A 19,258-nucleotide genomic window follows, 5' to 3' on the forward strand; every position below is an offset into this window, starting at 1 on the left:
TATCAAAAAGACTAAGAACAATTGCTGGTGAGGATGCAGAGAAAGGGGAACCCCCCTACATTGCTGGTGGCAATGTACGCTAGTTCAACCATTGTGGAAAGCAATATAGAGGTTCCTCAAAAAACTAAAAATAGAAATACCATTTGACCCAGGACTTCCACTCCTTGGAATTTACCCAAAGAATATAATTTCTCAGATTCAAAAAGACATATGCACCCCTATGTTTATTGCAGCACTATTTACAATAGCCAAGATATGGAAGCAACCTAAGTGTCCATCAGTAGATGAACGGATAAAGAAGATGTGGTACATATATGTACACAATGGAATACTGTTCAGCCATAAGAAAGAAAGAAATCCTACCATTTGCAACAACATGGATGGAGCTGGAGGCTATTATGCTCAGTGAAATATGCCAGGCAGAGAAAGACAAGTGTCAAATGATTTCCCTCATTTGTGGAGTATAACAACGAAGCAAAACTGAAGGAATAAAACAGCAACAGACTCAGACTCCAAGAAGGGACTAGCAGTTACCAAGGGGGAGGGGTGGGAGATGGAGAAGAGGGCTGAGGGGTATTATGACTGGCACACTTGGTGTGGGGGGGATCATGGGGAAGACAGTGTAGCACAGAGAAGGCAAATAATGAGTGTGGCATCTTACTACACTGATGGACAGTGACTGCAGTGGGGTGTGGAGGGGAGACGATAACATGGGTGAATGTAGTAACTACATTGTTTTTTCATGTGAAACTTTCTTAAGAGTGTATATGAAGAATACCTTAATAAAAAATTTTTTTACCATCATGTGTTTGATTTCAAAAAGTCCTTTTTGTTTTCATCACTTCATTTTCCTACAACCTGCTTCTATTTTATAGATGTACTATCTACTCAAAACTTGGAGGACACTATTAGATTCTTAGAAAACCCCTTTCTGTTCCCAGATGCATCTGCTTCCTTGAGGGTTTTGCTTGTTCTTCCTGATATTTCCTCTTACGTGCTGAGGGTTTGCCCTAAAAATGTCATGACCTTGGCTATTCATCTTTCTAATGAAGGACTGGGTTGATTAGTTTAGGTGGTTGGCATGCGCAGCCTCTGCTATTTCTAGTCTGTTCCCTGAATAAGAGGGACAACAGCAAGCCTGGGGTTCTTCTGACTTGGCCGGCTTCACTCCAAGGGCAGCCCCCATCCCTAGAGGCCAGTGACCGCAGGGACGCCCCACTCCGGTGCGCCTACCCGCAGTCCTGAAGCTGTAGCTCTCCTAGGCAGGCCGCTACATTTCTTCAAAGGTATTTTCCTGCCCAGAGCACATGTCTGCTGTCTTGTATGTACTGGTGTGGAGTGGTGTGGGAATGACCCAGAAAACCGTGCAAAAGAATAACCAGTTAAGAGCATTACCCTCCTCCTCCCATTCCTATTCCCACCCCTGACATTTCAAGAAAGGTGCCATCCTAAAAAATGGTGCCCATTTCCTCTGCAGGCTTCCTCTGCTTTGACTTTTCTGTTAACATGACCCCCTCTGCCTTCTGGAAATTCATCCCAATTTTCTGCCCACTGGCATCCTCCCTATCCTCCCATCCTCAGCTGAATATTCTATAGATTTCAGAAAAGATAACTATAGGTTTGGGCATTCTGCAATCCAGGCTCACCCTTTTAAAACTGTCACCCCTACAATGTTCTCATAGTCCATTGTCTGTAACAAATCCCCATTAGCCAAAGATGGCTTCCTTTCTACGATTTATGTCTCTAAAAATAATTATATTTAACATACTTAATGGCCCGTAAGTAGAATATGCTCTGCTGTTTACTTGTCATATTAAATGTGATGCGCAAGTTTTTCCCCTAGAGTTTACCCTATGACTGTATAATGTATATTAAAGCCACCACAATGGATTGTTTTCAGACAAGCTGTTTTCTACTTAACTCCAAAAAAGGAAATCTTCAATCCTTCCTACCTGCTTCAAGTCCTAGGAAATGGTGCCCTCAACAGAGCGATGTCTGCATCTTCACTTTGGCAAGAACGACAAAGTCTCTGGGATAAGGGCTTCCCGGCCTGCAAACTACCATCAACTGGGACACTAAAGAAATCAACATCTAGGCCCTTTTCCAGACAAATTCACACCCAGTCTCCTCAGATAGGACCCAGGCACCCGTAAATTACTGTTAAAGGCACAGGGTGAATGAGAACTACCATCACCACTTGAGCCACAGCTGGTCACAGAGCCAGACTATCTTCACTGGCTGATTCACCCCAGGGACCAAAGTTACCTCAAAATTACAGGTGGTAGGGGGGCGGAGCCAAGATGGCGGCGTGAGTAGAGCAGTGGAAATCTCCTCCCAAAAACACATAGAGCTATGAAAATATAACAAAGAAAAATCTTCCTAAAATAGAGACCACAGGACACAGGACAACATCCAGACCACATCCACACCTGCAAGAACCCAGCGCCTTGTGAAGGGGGTAAGATACAAGCCCCGGCCCGGCGGGACCCGAGCGCCCCTCCCCCCGGCTCCCGGCGGGTGGAGAGAAACCGGAGCGGTTTTTTTTTTTTTTTTTTTTTTTTGGCGAGCGCTTTTTGGAAGCCTTAGAGGGACGGGCCCCCGTTGCTGGGGAGGCAGGGTGGTGGGACCGGTGAGGAGGTGCCTGGGAACGGCGCCGGAGGACAAAGAATATCCCGCGTTTCTCCCTGCGAGACCTGGGGGCGGGTGCCTGAGACCGGTGCCTGAGGACGGAGGAGGTCGCGCATTTTTCCCCCCTTTTTTTTTTTTTTCCTCTTTTTGGCGAGCGCTTTTTGGAAGCCTTGAAGGGACGGGGACCCCAGTGCTAGGGAGGCACGGTGGCGGGACTGGTGAGCGGGTGGCTGGGACCGGCGCCTGAGGACAAAGAATATCCCCCGTTTTTCCCTGCGGGACCGGTGGGCGGGTGCCTGAGACCGGCACTTGAGGACAGAGGAAATCGCGCGTTTTTCCCCTTTTTTTTTTCTCTTTTCTGCGAGTGCTTTTTGGAAGCCTAAAAGGGACAGGGACCCCGGTGCTAGGGAGGCAGGGCGGCGGGACTGGTGAGCGGGTGCCTGGGACCGGCACCTGAGGACAAAGAATATCCCGCATTTTTCCCTGTGGGACCGGTGGGTGGGTGCCTGAGACCAGCACCTGAGGACGGAAGAAATCGCGCGTTTTTCCCCTTTTTTTTCTCTCTTTTTGCCGAGTGCTTTTTGGAAGCCTTGAAGGGACAGGGACCCCGGTGCTAGGGAGGCAGGGCGGCGGGACTGGTGAGCGGGTGCGTGGGACCAGTGCCTGAGGACAAAGAATATTGAGCGTTCCTTCCCTGCGGGACCGGTGGGTGGGTGCTTTTTGGAAGCCTTGAAAGGACAGGGACCCTGGTGCTAGGGAGACAGGGCAGCAGGACCAGTGAGCGGGTGCCTGGGACCGGCACCTGAGGACAAAAAAAAAAAAAAAAAAAATCGCTTGTTTTTTCCTTTTTTTTCCTTTTTTTTTTCTCTTTGTTTCTGTTCCCTCTCTCATTGTTGCTGCTGTTGTTTTGGTTTGGAGAGTGCTTTTTGGAAATCTTAAAGGGGCAGGACAGGTCACTTAGACCAGAAGCAGGGAATCTGGGGATCTCTGGGCACTCTAACCCCCTGGGCAGCAGGGAGCACAGAGGCCCCTTACGGAGATAAATAGTCTCCTGGCTGCTCCCCCTCCAACGGGGCTCCACCATTTTGGAGGAACAGCCCCAGCCAGGCCAAGCCCACAGCAACAGCGGAGATAAACCCCAAAGCAACTGGGCAGGAAGCAGAAGCCCTGTCTGCGCACAGCTGCCCAGCACAAGCCACTAGAGGTCGCTATTCTCCCAGGAAAAGGCTACAAACCAACAAGAAGGGAAGCTCTTCCAGCGGTCACTTGTACCAGCTCTGCAAACTATCTCTATCACCATGAAAAGGCAAAACTACAGGCAGACAAAGATCACAGAGACAACACCTGAGAAGGAGACAGACCTAACTAGTCTTCCTGAAAAAGAATTCAAAATAAAAATCATGAACATGCTGACAGAGATGCAGAAAAAAATGCAAGAGCAATGGGATGAGATGCAGAGAAAAATGCAAGAGCAGTGGGATGAAGTCCGGAAGGAGATCACAGATGTCAGGAAAGAGATCACAGAAGTGAAACAATCCCTGGAAGGATTTATAAGCAGAATGGATAAGATGCAAGAGGCCATTGAAGGAATAGAAGCCAGAGAACAGGAACGTATAGAAGCTGACATAGAGAGAGATAAAAGGATCTCCAGGAATGAAACAACACTAAGAGAAATATGTGACCAATACAAAAGGAAAAACATTCGTATTATAGGGATACCAGAAGAGGAAGAAAGAGGAAAAGGGATAGAAAGTGTCTTTGAAGAAATAATTGCTGAAAACTTCCCCAAACTGGGGGAGGAAATAATCGAACAGACCATGGAATTATACAGAACCCCCAACAGAAAGGATCCAAGGAGGACAACACCAAGACACATAATAATTAAAATGGCAAGGATCAAGGACAAGGAAAGAGTTTTAAAGGCAGCTAGAGAGAAAAAGGTCACCTATAAAGGAAAACCAATCAGGCTAACATCAGACTTCTCAACAGAAACCCTACAGGCCAGAAGAGAATGGCATGATATACTTAATGCAATGAAACAGAAGGGCCTTGAACCAAGGATACTGTATCCAGCACGACTATCATTTAAATATGATGGTGGGATCAAACAATTCCCAGACAAGCAAAAGCTGAGGGAATTTGCTTCCCACAAACCACCTCTACAGGGCATCCTACAGGGACTGCTCTAGATGGGAGCACCCCTAAAAAGAGCACAGAACAAAACACACAACATATGAAGAATGGAGGAGGAGGAATAAGAAGGGAGAGAAGAAAAGACTCTCCAGACAGTGTATATAACAGCTCAATAAGCGAGCTAAGTTAGGCAGTAAGATACTAAAGAAGCTAACCTTGAACCTTTGGTAACCACGAATCTAAAGCCTGCAATGGCAATAAGTACATATCTTTCAATAGTCACCCTAAATGTAAATGGACTTAATGCACCAATCAAAAGACATAGAGTAATAGAATGGATAAAAAAGCAAGACCCATCTATATGCTGCTTACAAGAAACTCACCTTAAACCCAAAGATAAGCATAGACTAAAAGTCAAGGGATGGAAAAACATATTTCAGGCAAACAACAGTGAGAAGAAAGCAGGGGTTGCAGTACTAATATCAGACAAAATAGACTTCAAAACAAAGAAAGTAACAAGAGATACAGAAGGCCACTACATAATGATAAAGGGCTTAGTCCAACAAGAGGATATAACCATTCTAAATATATATGCACCCAATACAGGAGCACCAGCATATGTGAAGCAAATACTAACAGAACTAAAGAGGGAAATAGACTGCAATGCATTCATTGTAGGAGACTTCAACACACCACTCACCCCAAAGGATAGATCCACCGGGCAGAAAATAAGTAAAGACACACAGGCACTGAACAACACACTAGAACAGATGGACCTAATAGACATCTATAGAACTTTACATCCAAAAGCAACAGGATATACATTCTTCTCAAGTGCACATGGAACATTCTCCAGAATAGACCACATACTAGCTCACAAAAAGAGCCTCAGTAAATTCCACAATATTGAAATTCTACCAACCAATTTTTCAGACCACAAAGGTATGAAAGTAGAAATAAATTCTACAAAGAAAACAAAAAGGCTCACAAACACATGGAAGCTTAACAACATGCTACTAAATAATCAATGGATCAATGAACAAATCAAAATAGAGATCAAGGAATATATAGAAACAAATGACAACAACAACACTAAGCCCCAACTTCTGTGGGATGCAGCGAAAGCAGTCTTAAGAGGAAAGTATATAGCAATTCAGGCACACTTGAAGAAGGAAGAACAATCCCAAATGAATAGTCTAACATCACAACTATTAAAACTGGAAAAAGAAGAACAAATGAGGCCTAAAGTCAGCAGAAGGAGGGACATAATAAAGATCAGAGAAGAAATAAACAAAATTGAGAAGAATAAAACAATAGCAAAAATCAACGAAACCAAGAGCTGGTTCTTTGAGAAAATAAACAAAATAGATAAGCCTCTAGCCCAACTTATTAAGAGAAAAAGAGAGTCAACACAAATCAACATAATCAGAAATGAGAATGGAAAAATCACGACAGACTCCACAGAAATACAAAGAATTATTAAAGACTACTATGAAAACCTATATGCCAACAAGCTGGAAAACCTAGAAGAAATGGACAACTTCCTAGAAAAATACAACCTCCCAAGACTGACCAAGGAAGAAACACAAAAGTTAAACAAACCAATTACAAGCAAAGAAATTGAAACAGTAATCAAAAAACTACCCAAGAACAAAACCCCGGGGCCGGACGGATTTACCTCGGAATTTTATCAGACACACAGAGAAGACATAATACCCATTCTCCTTAAAGTGTTCCACAAAATAGAAGAAGAGGGAATACTCCCAAACTCATTCTATGAAGCCAACATCACCCTAATACCAAAACCAGGAAAAGACCCCACCAAAAAAGAAAATTACAGACCAATATCCCTGATGAATGTAGATGCAAAAATACTCAATAAAATATTAGCAAACAGAATTCAACAGTATATCAAAAGGATCATACACCATGACCAAGTGGGGTTCATCCCAGGGATGCAAGGATGGTACAACATTCGAAAATCCATCAACATCATCCACCACATCAACAAAAAGAAAGACAAAAACCACATGATCATCTCCATAGATGCTGAAAAAGCATTTGACAAAATTCAACATCCATTCATGATAAAAACTCTCAGCAAAATGGGAATAGAGGGCAAGTACCTCAACATAATAAAGGCCATATATGATAAACCCACAGCCAGCATTATACTGAACAGCGAGAAGCTGAAAGCATTTCCACTGAGATCAGGAACCAGACAGGGATGTCCACTCTCCCCACTGTTATTTAACATAGTACTGGAGGTCCTAGCCACGGCAATCAGACAAAACAAAGAAATACAAGGAATCCAGATTGGTAAAGAAGAAGTTAAACTGTCACTATTTGCAGATGATATGATACTGTACATAAAAAACCCTAAAGACTCCACTCCAAAACTACTAGAACTGATATCGGAATACAGCAAAGTTGCAGGATACAAAATCAACACACAGAAATCTGTAGCTTTCCTATACATTAACAACGAATCAATAGAAAGAGAAATCAGGAAAACAATTCCATTCACCATTGCATCAAAAAGAATAAAATACCTAGGAATAAACCTAACCAAGGAAGTGAAAGACTTATACTCTGAAAACTACAAGTCACTCTTAAGAGAAATTAAAGGGGACACTAATAAATGGAAACTCATCCCATGCTCATGGCTAGGAAGAATTAATATCGTCAAAATGGCCATCCTGCCGAAAGCAATATACAAATTTGATGCAATCCCTCTCAAATTACCAGCAACATTCTTCAATGAATTGGAACAAATAATTCAAAAATTCATATGGAAACACCAAAGACCCCGAATAGCCAAAGCAATCCTGAAAAAGAAGAATAAAGTAGGGGGGATCTCACTCCCCAACTTCAAGCTCTACTACAAAGCCATAGTAATCAAGACAATTTGGTACTGGCACAAGAACAGAGCCACAGACCAGTGGAACAGATTAGAGACCCCAGAAATTAACCCAAACATATATGGTCAATTAATATTTGATAAAGGAGCCATGGACATACAATGGCAAAATGACAGTCTCTTCAACAGATGGTGCTGGCAAAACTGGACAGCTACATGTAGGAGAATGAAACTGGACCATTGTCTAACCCCATATACAAAGGTAAACTCAAAATGGATCAAAGACCTGAATGTAAGTCATGAAACCATTAAACTCTTGGAAAAAAACATAGGCAAAAACCTCTTAGATATAAACATGAGTGATCTCTTCTTGAACATATCTCCCCGGGCAAGGAAAACAACAGCAAAAATGAGCAAGTGGGACTACATTAAGCTGAAAAGCTTCTGTACAGCGAAAGACACCATCAATAGAACAAAAAGGAACCCTACAGTATGGGAGAATATATTTGAAAATGACAGATCTGATAAAGGCTTGACGTCCAGAATATATAAAGAGCTCACACGCCTCAACAAACAAAAAACAAATAACCCAATTAAAAAATGGGCAGAGGAACTGAACAGACAGTTCTCCAAAAAAGAAATACAGATGGCCAAGAGACACATGAAAAGATGCTCCACATCGCTAATTATCAGAGAAATGCAAATTAAAACTACAATGAGGTATCACCTCACACCAGTAAGGATAGCTGCCATCCAAAAGACAAACAACAACAAATGTTGGCGAGGCTGTGGAGAAAGGGGAACCCTCCTACACTGCTGGTGGGAATGTAAATTAGTTCAACCATTGTGGAAAGCAGTATGGAGGTGCATCAAAATGCTCAAAACAGACCTACCATTTGACCCAGGAATTCCACTCCTAGGAATTTACCCTAAGAACGCAGCAATCAAGTTTGAGAAAGACAGATGCACTCCTATGTTTATCGCAGCACTATTTACAATAGCCAAGAATTGGAAGCAACCTAAATGTCCATCTGTAGATGAATGGATAAAGAAGATGTGGTACATATACACAATGGAATACTACTCAGCCATAAGAAGTGGAAAAATCCAACCATTTGCAGCAACATGGATGGAGCTGGAGAGTATTATGCTCAGTGAAATAAGCCAAGCGGAGAAAGAGAAATACCAAATGATTTCACTCATCTGAGGAGTATAGGAACAAAGGAAAAACTGAAGGAACAAAACAGCAGCAGAATTACAGAACCCAAAAATGGACTAACAGGTACCAAAGGGAAAGGAACTGGGGAGGATGGGTGGGCAGGGAGGGATAAGGGGGGGGAAGAAGAAGGGGGGTATTAAGATTAGCATGCATGGGGGGGAGGGAGAAAGGGGAGGGTGGGCTGCACAACACAGAGAGGACAAGTAGTGACTCTACCACATTTTGCTAAGCTGATGGACAGTAACCGTAATGTGGTTGTTAGGGGGGACCTGATATAGGGGAGAGCATAGTAAACATAGTATTCTTCAGGTAAGTGTAGATTAAAAATTTAAAAAAAAAAAAGAAAGAAAGAAAGAAAAGGGGGATTACTCCTTAACAGGATAAAACTATTGGTAAATCAAAGATCAACGCATGCTTTAAATATCCTTAATGCTGATCACTTAAAGGGTGTCAGATGATCAGCTATGGAGGTACTCTTTTCTGATAATATTCCTTTCTCTTAATTAAAAAAAAAAAAAATGCAGTTACTGTGTGCTGACCTCCAATGAGTTCTGCACAGTGGTATAGAGGGCATGTCAAAGTGTGGGCAAAGGGTCTGTTTGTTTCTACGCAGAAGATCAAGGCCTAGCTTGGATACCCAGAAAATGAACTAAGATACGATATGAGGAGGAGCTTCCGGCATCAGCACTCTCTGGAGGACTCGTGCCGGGGGATGATCATCAAAAAGCCTCCACAGGGATCCGGACGATGCTGCGGTTGTGGCTGCATCCAGCCCACCGTCTCCTGGACTTGCCATAAGAAGGAGGAGGGAGATGTCTAGGCTGGCATGTGCATACAGTGAGACAACGAATTTGACTGGATCTGTACTGTTGGAACTCAACCAGGAGTTGGGAGGGGTGCAAGTTGTAGCACCCCAAAATCTCATGACTATAGACTATCTATGGTTAAAAGAACATATGGGATGTGAACAGATCCCAGAAATGGGCTGCTTTAATTTGTCTGATGGTTCAAGTACAGTTGGACAATATCCATCATATCATAGATAAATTTTCACAAATGCCTAGGGTGCCTAAATGGTTTTCTTGGCTTCACTGGAGATGGCTGGTAATTATAGATTTGCTTTGTTTATGTCACCGTATTCCTATTATGTTAATATGTGTGTGCAAATTAGTTAGTAGTTTAAAACCTATACATACTTAAGGTACTATACAAGAAGATATGTCAAAGAAATAATCAATCCTCCCAAGTTTCCTTCATATGCTACATCTATAGCTTTTCTTCTTCCTTCCTAATTACAAACCTTAAATAGAATTCGTGCCTCATATCGAATTTACCAAGTATCATAATTCCTCCAGGTGGTAAAGATGCCTCGAGACAAGTGCTGGGCATAGAAGCCACAGGGCATAAATCTGCAAAGAAGTAAAAAGCTAACCTTTGCAAACAATATGGCTTCTCTCTCACTTACCAACTTTACATTTCCCTGTATGGCCCCGGAAGATGACTGGTTAGCCAGAGACGGGTAAGATTCCTCAAGGGAGGAACAACCTAAGACAGGCACAGTCGCAGGGGGGCCATCAGGTGAGAATTTGGGGATCGACAGAGGTGAGGCTCAGAACCTCACCCCCCCTGCTTTGAGAGAAATCTTCTGCATCCGTGGATGTCTTGCTGCCCTTGTCTAGCCTGGATTAATACTTAGTCCATAGGCACACACCTGATCATCTGATCATCTATATTTGCCTTCTTACAGCACTAAACTATGTTTTCTACCTTTATCTTGCATCTACCTACCACTTCAGCATTTTATTAAAAATAAAAATAATAATAATAATAGGAGAAATGTGGGATCAACATATAAATCAAGTACAAAAATCAAATGAATATTCATATTTGACCTGATGGTTTATAGGTCATATCGCATGATCAAAACCGAAAGTTTCTGTGATGAATGCCCTTGTACTGTTCACCATGTAAGAATTTATTCACTCTGTAAGAATTCGTTCACCATGTAAGAACTTGTTCGTTATGCTTCAGAAGATTGGAGACTGACGAGAATTAGGCTTGAGATGGATTAATGATTGTACATTGAGCATTGACCCCCCTATACTGAATTTTATTGTTGTTAACAACCATTTGATCAATAAATATGAGAGATGCCCTCTCAAAAAAAAAAAAAAAAAAAAAAAAAAAGACGGAAGGCATCTCTAATCTAAATCTCAAAAAAAAAAATAAAAAATAAAAAATAAAAAATAAAATGAAAATCTAATGACATTTATAAGACAACTGGCGATCTGAACACTGATTGGACAGTTGATGTTGTTTAAGAATTATACTGTGAATTATTTTTAGCTATGAAAATGACCCTTTTTCTTTTTTGTGGGTCATTTTTTTTAGATACACACTGAAATATTTATGAATGAAATTAATGTTGGGGTTTACTTAAAATTGTTAAAGGGTTAGGGTGAATGAATAAAACAAGATTGTCATGAATTGATGATCGCTGAAGCCAGTAATAGGACATGGGATTCATTATACTACTCTATTTCTGTATATGTCTAAAATCCCTAATAAAAGGTATGAAAAATGTAAAAAAAAAAAAAAAAATTACAGGTGGTAGCAATCAAACTTGAGTATATGTTCCCGATCTAGACTAGCCCAAGGCAATAACTAGAAATTTATCAGCGTTCTGTCCAATCTTGATGGTTCCTTTGGTTTCCACTGGGGAAGGCATCAGGTAGGGGGTTTAGCTGACCTGACAGCCCACTGGGGGGGCTCAGTCCTCGGGCTCTCAGGGAGCCCATGAACACAGCTGGGCTGTGCACCCCCTGGATGCTCACGGGCTCTCGCTTGGTTTCGGTTCCTGGGCGGGCTGGCTCTGCCCCACCTTCCAGCCACCTTTCCTTCCTTCTTTGCCGCACACAATCTCCAGTCTCATTTGTCTGACTTTAATTATTCCATTAAAATCCTTTCTATTTGTAGAGACTTATCTAGGGAGAATATTGGATGTTTGGTATTACAAGAAAGTTTCTTGTAAGCATCTCTAAAAAGGATTATTTTCTAAATCAGAACAAGGAGAGATCTTACCTAGCTAGTACTCAAATAGTGATAGTCTTTGAACAAACAAAACCTTCCTAAAAGCAATTTCCCTTTCCCACCATCTCTAAATCCTGAACATGGCTTCTACTGTTCTGTCTCTACTAGGATGCTTTCATCAAGGATTCTTCTGGAAAGGCAATTTTTTGTGTCAGTGCCAGCCAGCATTTCAGCCAAAATATAAACAATTTAAAAATACAAAACTATAGTCTTACTTTCCTTTTAGATTTTCTATAAATTAAAGAACTTAGTATTTCAGGATCCTAATTCCTCAGGTTATGGGGAATAAAACTATCATCACCATGAGGGAAAATTTAGGAAAGGCAGTAAGAAATCTAAAGTGACATGGGGACTCAGTGTAATGACAGAGCTGGGAAAACTTATGACCAGATGATGCCACTCAATTCACACAAACTGGCAGAAATGAACCCTTTTTCAATTTCTCTATTTTTCCCAAAATAGCCTTGCTGGGCACCTTGCTAAAAGTGTTATATGCTAGTTAAACTTTTGATAGTGAATCCATGAAATTTACTTAGCAGATCATAAAGCGAACTTACCTTTTCTACTGCCTTTTCATTAATTAATGGGCCTTGAGTGGTTCTCTCCTCAAATCCACTGCCCACATGCAGGTTTGTTTTAATTGCCTCAGCAAATTTTTTCACAAAAGAATCATGGATACCCTTTTGCACCAAGAAACGGTTTGAGCACACACAAGTCTAGACAGAAAAAAACATATTTATATAGCTTGTCAGGAGCTATTGACCCAACCAATAAATGTGACTGCTGCTACCTCTCTGAATGTGAAAACACTTCACCGGGGATTCTCATGTGTCCAACCTGCTCTTTGCCTCTCCCCGTGGCCTTCGCCCTAATGATACATTTAGGGCATGCTTCTCCAACCCCTCCTCCCATGACTGTTGTCATACTTCTGTGGATAAATAAGCAAGTATAAAATATCTGTGTGCAAGAAAAAAAGGCCACCTAACCCAAGTCTTTCAAGTGGTTTAATAAGCCATTATAAAACAAATATGGAAAGCAAAAGCCAACGTAAAAAACTGTATCTCCCTGAAAGATAATGAGGCTGCAGAGTCAGAGAGCAGAAGCTAGATGGAATGTATGTCCCTCTGCTTATCAAACCTTTCAAGTGTTTGGCTGACCCTGACATTTTGAAAATGGACACAAAACCATTCTTCCACGCCTGCCCAAATTAATCAAAAGGCCCTTGCTTATTTTTTTTTAACTAGATATAATTTTTAAATTATAAAATATAATCACATTATAGGAAACATAGTTATCATTGATGAATTTTTTTTCTTATTCATGTATTACTCTACAAGAAACAAGTATAAAGATAATTTTGTGTCCTGTGCATTTTTATTGGCTTAAGGCAACAAACCCTGAAGTCGTAGGTTTACCAGTGTGACTCTGAAGGTTACGCACACTGGCATTCTGTGTTTCTAAAAGGAAACAGACCTATTTGTGAAACAACCATGCTTATTTAGATTATGGGGGAGAATTAGGTTACCAGTACAGGTTAAAGGGGTAAAATTAGTTACCAAAGGCCAAGACAAGCATGAAGACTATTGAATATAGAATATTCCACAACATTTCACCTTTTTTCTCACAATATAACCTTTCAGAAGTTTTTATTCCATTTCTGGAACGCATTTAAAACTGCTTATTGATGAACTCAAAGACAAAGTACTTCGGACTATTTCGTAAGAAGCCAGGATCCTGGCAAGAACTTCGGTAGAAACTGGGAGCCAGGACCCTAAGCACACAGTCCTTGCTCCTCTCAGCAGAGTTGTGACTGTGACCCTAGGATGTATGACTTCAAGACAGTTAGTCTTTCCAGAGTTTCATTTTCTCAGCTGTAAAAGGCAAGGTTCATGTCAGATAATGCTGAAGGTCCTTGCCAGAACTATTATCTCACAATTTCCTGTGAAGGAGTGAGCTCAAGTTGCTACTCTCCCAGTGACAACCCGGACACCCCCTTGGGCACACTGCAGGGTGTCCCTGTAGTGGGTAACAATCATGGCTCCTCCATCTCAGGAAGAGTGAGACCCAGACACAGGGTTTTTGAGTTTTTCAAGGCACCATCTCAACATCTTCCTACCACCTTTTCCTTAAGACTGTGGGCCTGAGACCCTAGCTGTTCAGACTGTTTTGTGTCTGAGGAGATGATTATACTAGTTCAGTTGAGAACAGCCCAATGAGGGAAATTTGAAAAAAAAAAAAAAAAGACTCAAAGAACAGGGGAAAGACAAGAAGAGAGAACAATTTGATTAAAAGACATCTGCTGTTCACAATATTGAAATCAGAGATTATACCTCATTTCTCTTTAGACCCTCTGAGCCTACCACAATTCCCAGGCAGAAAGAGGACCCTTACTAAATATTTGCTGAAAAAGCGAATGAACTAATAATGATGAAAGAAACCTGAAGTTTCCTTCCAGGAGATGAGTGAAGTGGCAAGATCTTTCTAAAATATATACACACACAGCCTGAAAAACGCTACTGGACTCACCTGTCCAGAGTTCCGAAATTTAGATGCCATGGCCCCTGCCACAGCCTGGTCCACATTGGCACTGTCAAATACGATGAATGGGGCATGCCCACCTAGCTCCATGGAGACCCTTTTCACAGAGTCTGCCGCGTGGTGCAACAGTATCTGCGAGCAGAAGAGAGAATGCTGTGAGCCCCTTAGTCAACTACCTGGAAGGGAAAGTCTGTTTCAAAATATTATCCAACAGCGAAAAAATCCAGGTGCATGGTAGTGTATATGGGATGACAGTTTACATAAGAAAAGGGGGACATAAGAATATACAGTAATACGTGTATCTGACAGAGAAACACCGGGAAGATATCAAGAAACTAAAAATCCTTACAGAAGGAACGGAATCAGTGGCAGGGGGTGAGGGTGGCCTTCTGAATGTGAACATGTTTATACTGTCTTGAGTTTTGAACCATATAGGTGTATAAACTATTCAAAAAACATTTTAAGATAATAGGCTTAAAAATCATAATGTAGAGATAAAAATCATAAAACTACCCAGAATTCCATAACCTGTAGCTCATCACTGATAAAAATTTAAGGTATATAAGGACACACACACAGATTTGTATACATACTTTTTTTTTTAATTAAAGAAAACAGGATGGTGGAGTCATACAGGTTTGTAATCTGCTTTAATTCCCCAACTAACCATATATCTGGAACATCTTAGTATGTTCACAACACTTTACACCTTGCTCCTTTAAAGTAACACTATACCGTGAAGATTCTCTCATGTGAGCACGTGTTTACAGAACATTCCTAGATGCCTGCAGAGTATTCCACAGCATGGCTGTTCCACAATTTATTCAGCCCCCATCTGTTGGAAATTTAGGTTGTTTCCAATTCTGTGCTATTAAAAATAACACTGCCATTATTTCTTTAGTATGAATCTGTAGAATTACTAGCTCAGTGCACAGTTGTAAGACTTTCTGATACATATAGCTATTATGCTTTAAATATCTAGTAAGAGATTGGCATGGCCGAGGAAAGCTGCCCAGGAATGTTTGCTTTATTCTAAGACAGTAGTCATTTGTCTAGTCACAGCTGCAGGACAGATGGAACCTCTTGGTTGGTTCAGTCAGCACTCACACACTCAAGGTCACTCGAGGAATGGTCGCCAGCGATGTGTACCCTGAGGCCATGGGTTTTACCAAAGAGCTGTTGGTGAAAATGCAAACAGCTGGAGGACTGCCGCCCTGCTGTTACTTCTCCATATGCCCAGATGTATTATGCCAGCAATTAAATAGTAATGATCTTCTCAATGAAATGTTAACCATTTGACAAAGTAATACACGTTTTAAGATCAAATATATTTCTTTACTGGACTCAAGAAAACTGTTTTTATTTTGAATTTTTAAAAAAATGCTATCTGCCAAGCCATTAATTTTCCTTAATTTGCTCACTCTTGGGTCACCTGCCTCCACCCGGCCTTGGACACTGACCCTGTCTCACAGTGTCTCTTCCTCCGTGCGCACTTGCTGTGTCCTCTGACCACATCTTCTTTCCACCGAGTCCCCATGATGTTGGCGTGAACCTGGCTTTGGCCTGACATGGCCCTGCAGCATCGCACACACTCCTGTCACCTCTTAAGGTCTGCTCTGACCTGAAGGTTCCCACTGCTGACCTTCTCAGGGCCTCAACTTCCAAAGCCCTGGAGAGGGAAGCTGACTGACCAGCTCATCTTTCTATGCCAGGTCACTGGCCAGCCTACCAACTTGTTTTCCTTAGGCCAGGTGATCACTCATGGTTGAATTCAGTCGGGGGAGAGACAAGGGGTTATGTGCTATAAAACACAGCTGCTGTCCCCTCAACTGGCCCAGGGAGGGGTGGTCCCCAGAAGCAGGTGAGGGTAGGGTGGGCCTGTCCAGGACAGGTTCACTGGATGGGGTTCAGGTAGGCAAGGTTCTATGCCCAAAGATCAGGAGCTAAGCCGCAGACTCTCTGCAAAGATCAGCTCAGAAGAACTTCATGATATATTGAGTAGTTAGTCCCTTTATCAGTGGCTCCTATCACTCTTCCCTTTAATCCACTTGAAGAGAAACACTCTCCTAGATAAGTAAGAGGCAAAACTGGGTTTTGCGGGAACATGGTCGGTATTTTCCTGGGACTCTGTCAGACGGCGGCAATTCTCCGAGCGAAGTGAGGAGAAGCAATGAGCTGCTGGCCTTTGTCCGACTCCCTGGGAATTTCTCTGGCTTCAACAGGAAAGGTTTGCGACTTCTCCTCCCAGGCTTCTCTTTTTCTCTAACTAGTTCATAGTAGTGTCTGAAACCTTCTGAGAGTAAATTTGCATTGTAAGATCCACTGATTAGAGCTGTAACAGTTTCTGTATCTAGAAGTTTCTGCTTCTCATAGAAGTGAATGGCAGGTTCCCAAGTGTCACTCCCTGAGCATGACTTCATGGCATGAGAAGAGTAATTATGGTTGGGAGTCCTTAAAATTGCTTAATTCCTTCCTTCTCATGGCATCTAAAAATGACCAAAGTTTCACCAAAACTTTCAGATTACTTCTATTATTTTTATCTGATATGTGTGTCTAGCCATAGACATGTGTTTCATGCTATATATATGTTGCATGTAAGATATGTGTATGTGTATGTGTGTGTGTGTATATATCTGTATATCTATCTATATATATATAGTGGCAGAAAAGTACACCATCCGGAGAGAAACACCACAAATAAAAACTTCTGTTTTACCCTTTTCTCTCTGTTGAACATTTAAACAGATATATAAAAATCCACTCACAGGCACACACATGATGTTTTGGGAGAAAAATGTTTGAATGTTGAAGGCAAAACAACCAACCGACCAACCGACCAGGACCTTTCTGTTTCTGTAAGTCCCTTTATGCTAAGGACAATTGTGTTCAATTCTAAGACATTTATTTCAACATCGACTGTGTGTTTCTGGAGTCTTTCAGTCTAGATTATGAAAGAAACCTGCATTCCAGAATTGAGGAAATACAATGGATAATCTCCAGCCACCTCACATACAACAAATAATGAGAATCTTTACTACCCTGACTCCTTTGGTACTGGCGAGCAGGAACCTGTGTCATTTCACAACAGGGAACACCACCCAAAGAATCGATAGGATCAGACATCACTTTATCCAAAGAGCTTTTAACACTGTTGGAGATCTTCCTACAAATGGTGATCAAGATAAAACAGTAATTTTACAGTCTATCAAAAGAAAACATTAGAATTATGTGTTTTTTTAGACTAAGTCACGTACCTTTCCAGTAGTTGTTGAGCCAGTGAAGGAAATTTTGGATACTAGAGGGTCAGTACAAAGTGCTTCCCCTACTTCCTTGGCCTTCTTTTGAGAGCAGGGAATAACATTGTACACACCCGGGGGAATTCCAGCCCGATTTGCAAGCTATAAGGAGAAACAGCAACCATGTGGTAGCAAATGATCAAACTGAAAATAAATAAATAAATAAATAGCTGCTTTCATTCAAAAAGCAATGGGCAGAAAAAACTTTTTGGGGACAGAATAAGAGTATATTTGTAACTGAAATAAGATTGCTATTGTGCTAAAGTGATATTAATGTGCTGTGATACATCATTAAAATAAAATTTCTTAGAGCATTACTTTCTATGCCACATCCTGTTAAAATATAAAAAACCCTGGATTTTTCTTTCCCCAGAAAAATCAGAGAAGAGTTCAAGAAGTTATTTGCTCACCTGTAGAATTAAAGGGAGACAGTAGAGAAAAGCACCTACTGTGTGCAGGGCAGTGGGAATGTGACGGAGTGCAGAGAGCATCAAGAGTCAGGAAAAAGAACTAATGACACTTAACCTGACTGCCTAGAGCGAGAGCCACCCAGTCTTTTCTTGTGTAAATTACCGGAGGCTTCTGAGAAATGCGCCTACCCTAAGTTAGATAACTAGAAGTGGGCAACAGCCTGGGAACGCCTGGGGATGTAACCCGTGATAAGTAACATAGACATGCTTAGGTAAGCAAGAGATAACAATTGAAGCGGGCAGGCAACTGGCACGTTCCCTAAAAAAGGTTACAATGTTTCCCATTGGTTACAATACAGAGTGTGTTTTAAACCTATTGGTTGTAGAACTGCGCGGGCTTTGGTGTAACGGCTGTGAAGATCCTATATAATCAGTACCCAAAGTTGCTTCGGGGTGGGCAGCTCGGACTCGGCCTGCGTGTCAGGGGAGGTGCTGTCGACCCCAGCTTGCTGGCTGAATAAAGACTTTGCTTAGATTTTCATCTCCGTGTCCATGTGTCTTGCTCTCTGGGAAACCCCGGAGTCCTAGACCCTAACAGGAAGGCCTTCACACAGGTGATTTCCCAGGGCAGTGGGGAGGAAAGGGACGCCTCGCAGGAAGAATCATGCCAAGGCCACACACTGGGAGTAACCGAACCAGCAGGCCAACCCGCAACCAGCTGACCCGGAAACCAGACCTTTCCAGAGTGATGCTTTTTGGATCAGGCATATCCTAAATCATTTTGATGTTTGAATCCCATTAACAATGAACTTACTGCACAGATATGACTGGGGATTTTAGGAAGACAGTGGGAGCAGCAGAGTTTTTAAGTCTCTCTAAATCTCTTCAAAAGAACAGAACCAGTTAGAAATCCAAACTGGATTTTACAAGACTGGTGTAAATAAACCCTGACAATTTTTTAAAAATTGCAATGTAGTGCTTGACTTAAGTTTGATTGCTAAGGCATCCACTTCTAAGATGGCTATCTTCATAAACACAGTGCCCGCCACCTGACTAAAGAGCCAGGCTGCCTCCCCCTAAAGTC

The 19,258-nt window shown here is 41.8% G+C and overlaps 1 protein-coding gene across 3 annotated transcripts in view; it reads right to left on the minus strand.

Annotated features, from left to right (window-relative positions):
- Positions 1-19,258, minus strand: part of ALDH5A1 (aldehyde dehydrogenase 5 family member A1) — a 49,772-nt gene that overhangs the window by 8,337 nt on the left and 22,177 nt on the right. For 2 of the 3 annotated variants that reach the window (XM_036994360.2, XM_036994361.2), the window contains 3 exons: positions 17,723-17,866; positions 14,457-14,600; positions 12,488-12,646 (listed from right to left, as the gene is read on the minus strand). In XM_036994360.2, the coding sequence (XP_036850255.2) occupies positions 12,488-12,646; positions 14,457-14,600; positions 17,723-17,866 (447 nt within the window). The remainder of the gene's footprint in view (positions 1-12,487; positions 12,647-14,456; positions 14,601-17,722; positions 17,867-19,258) is intronic. The other variant, XM_073224720.1, reaches the window with a different exon arrangement.

Source organism: Manis javanica, chromosome 16 (genome assembly GCF_040802235.1).
Source record: "Manis javanica isolate MJ-LG chromosome 16, MJ_LKY, whole genome shotgun sequence".
In the NCBI taxonomy this organism is placed as follows: domain Eukaryota; kingdom Metazoa; phylum Chordata; class Mammalia; order Pholidota; family Manidae; genus Manis; species Manis javanica.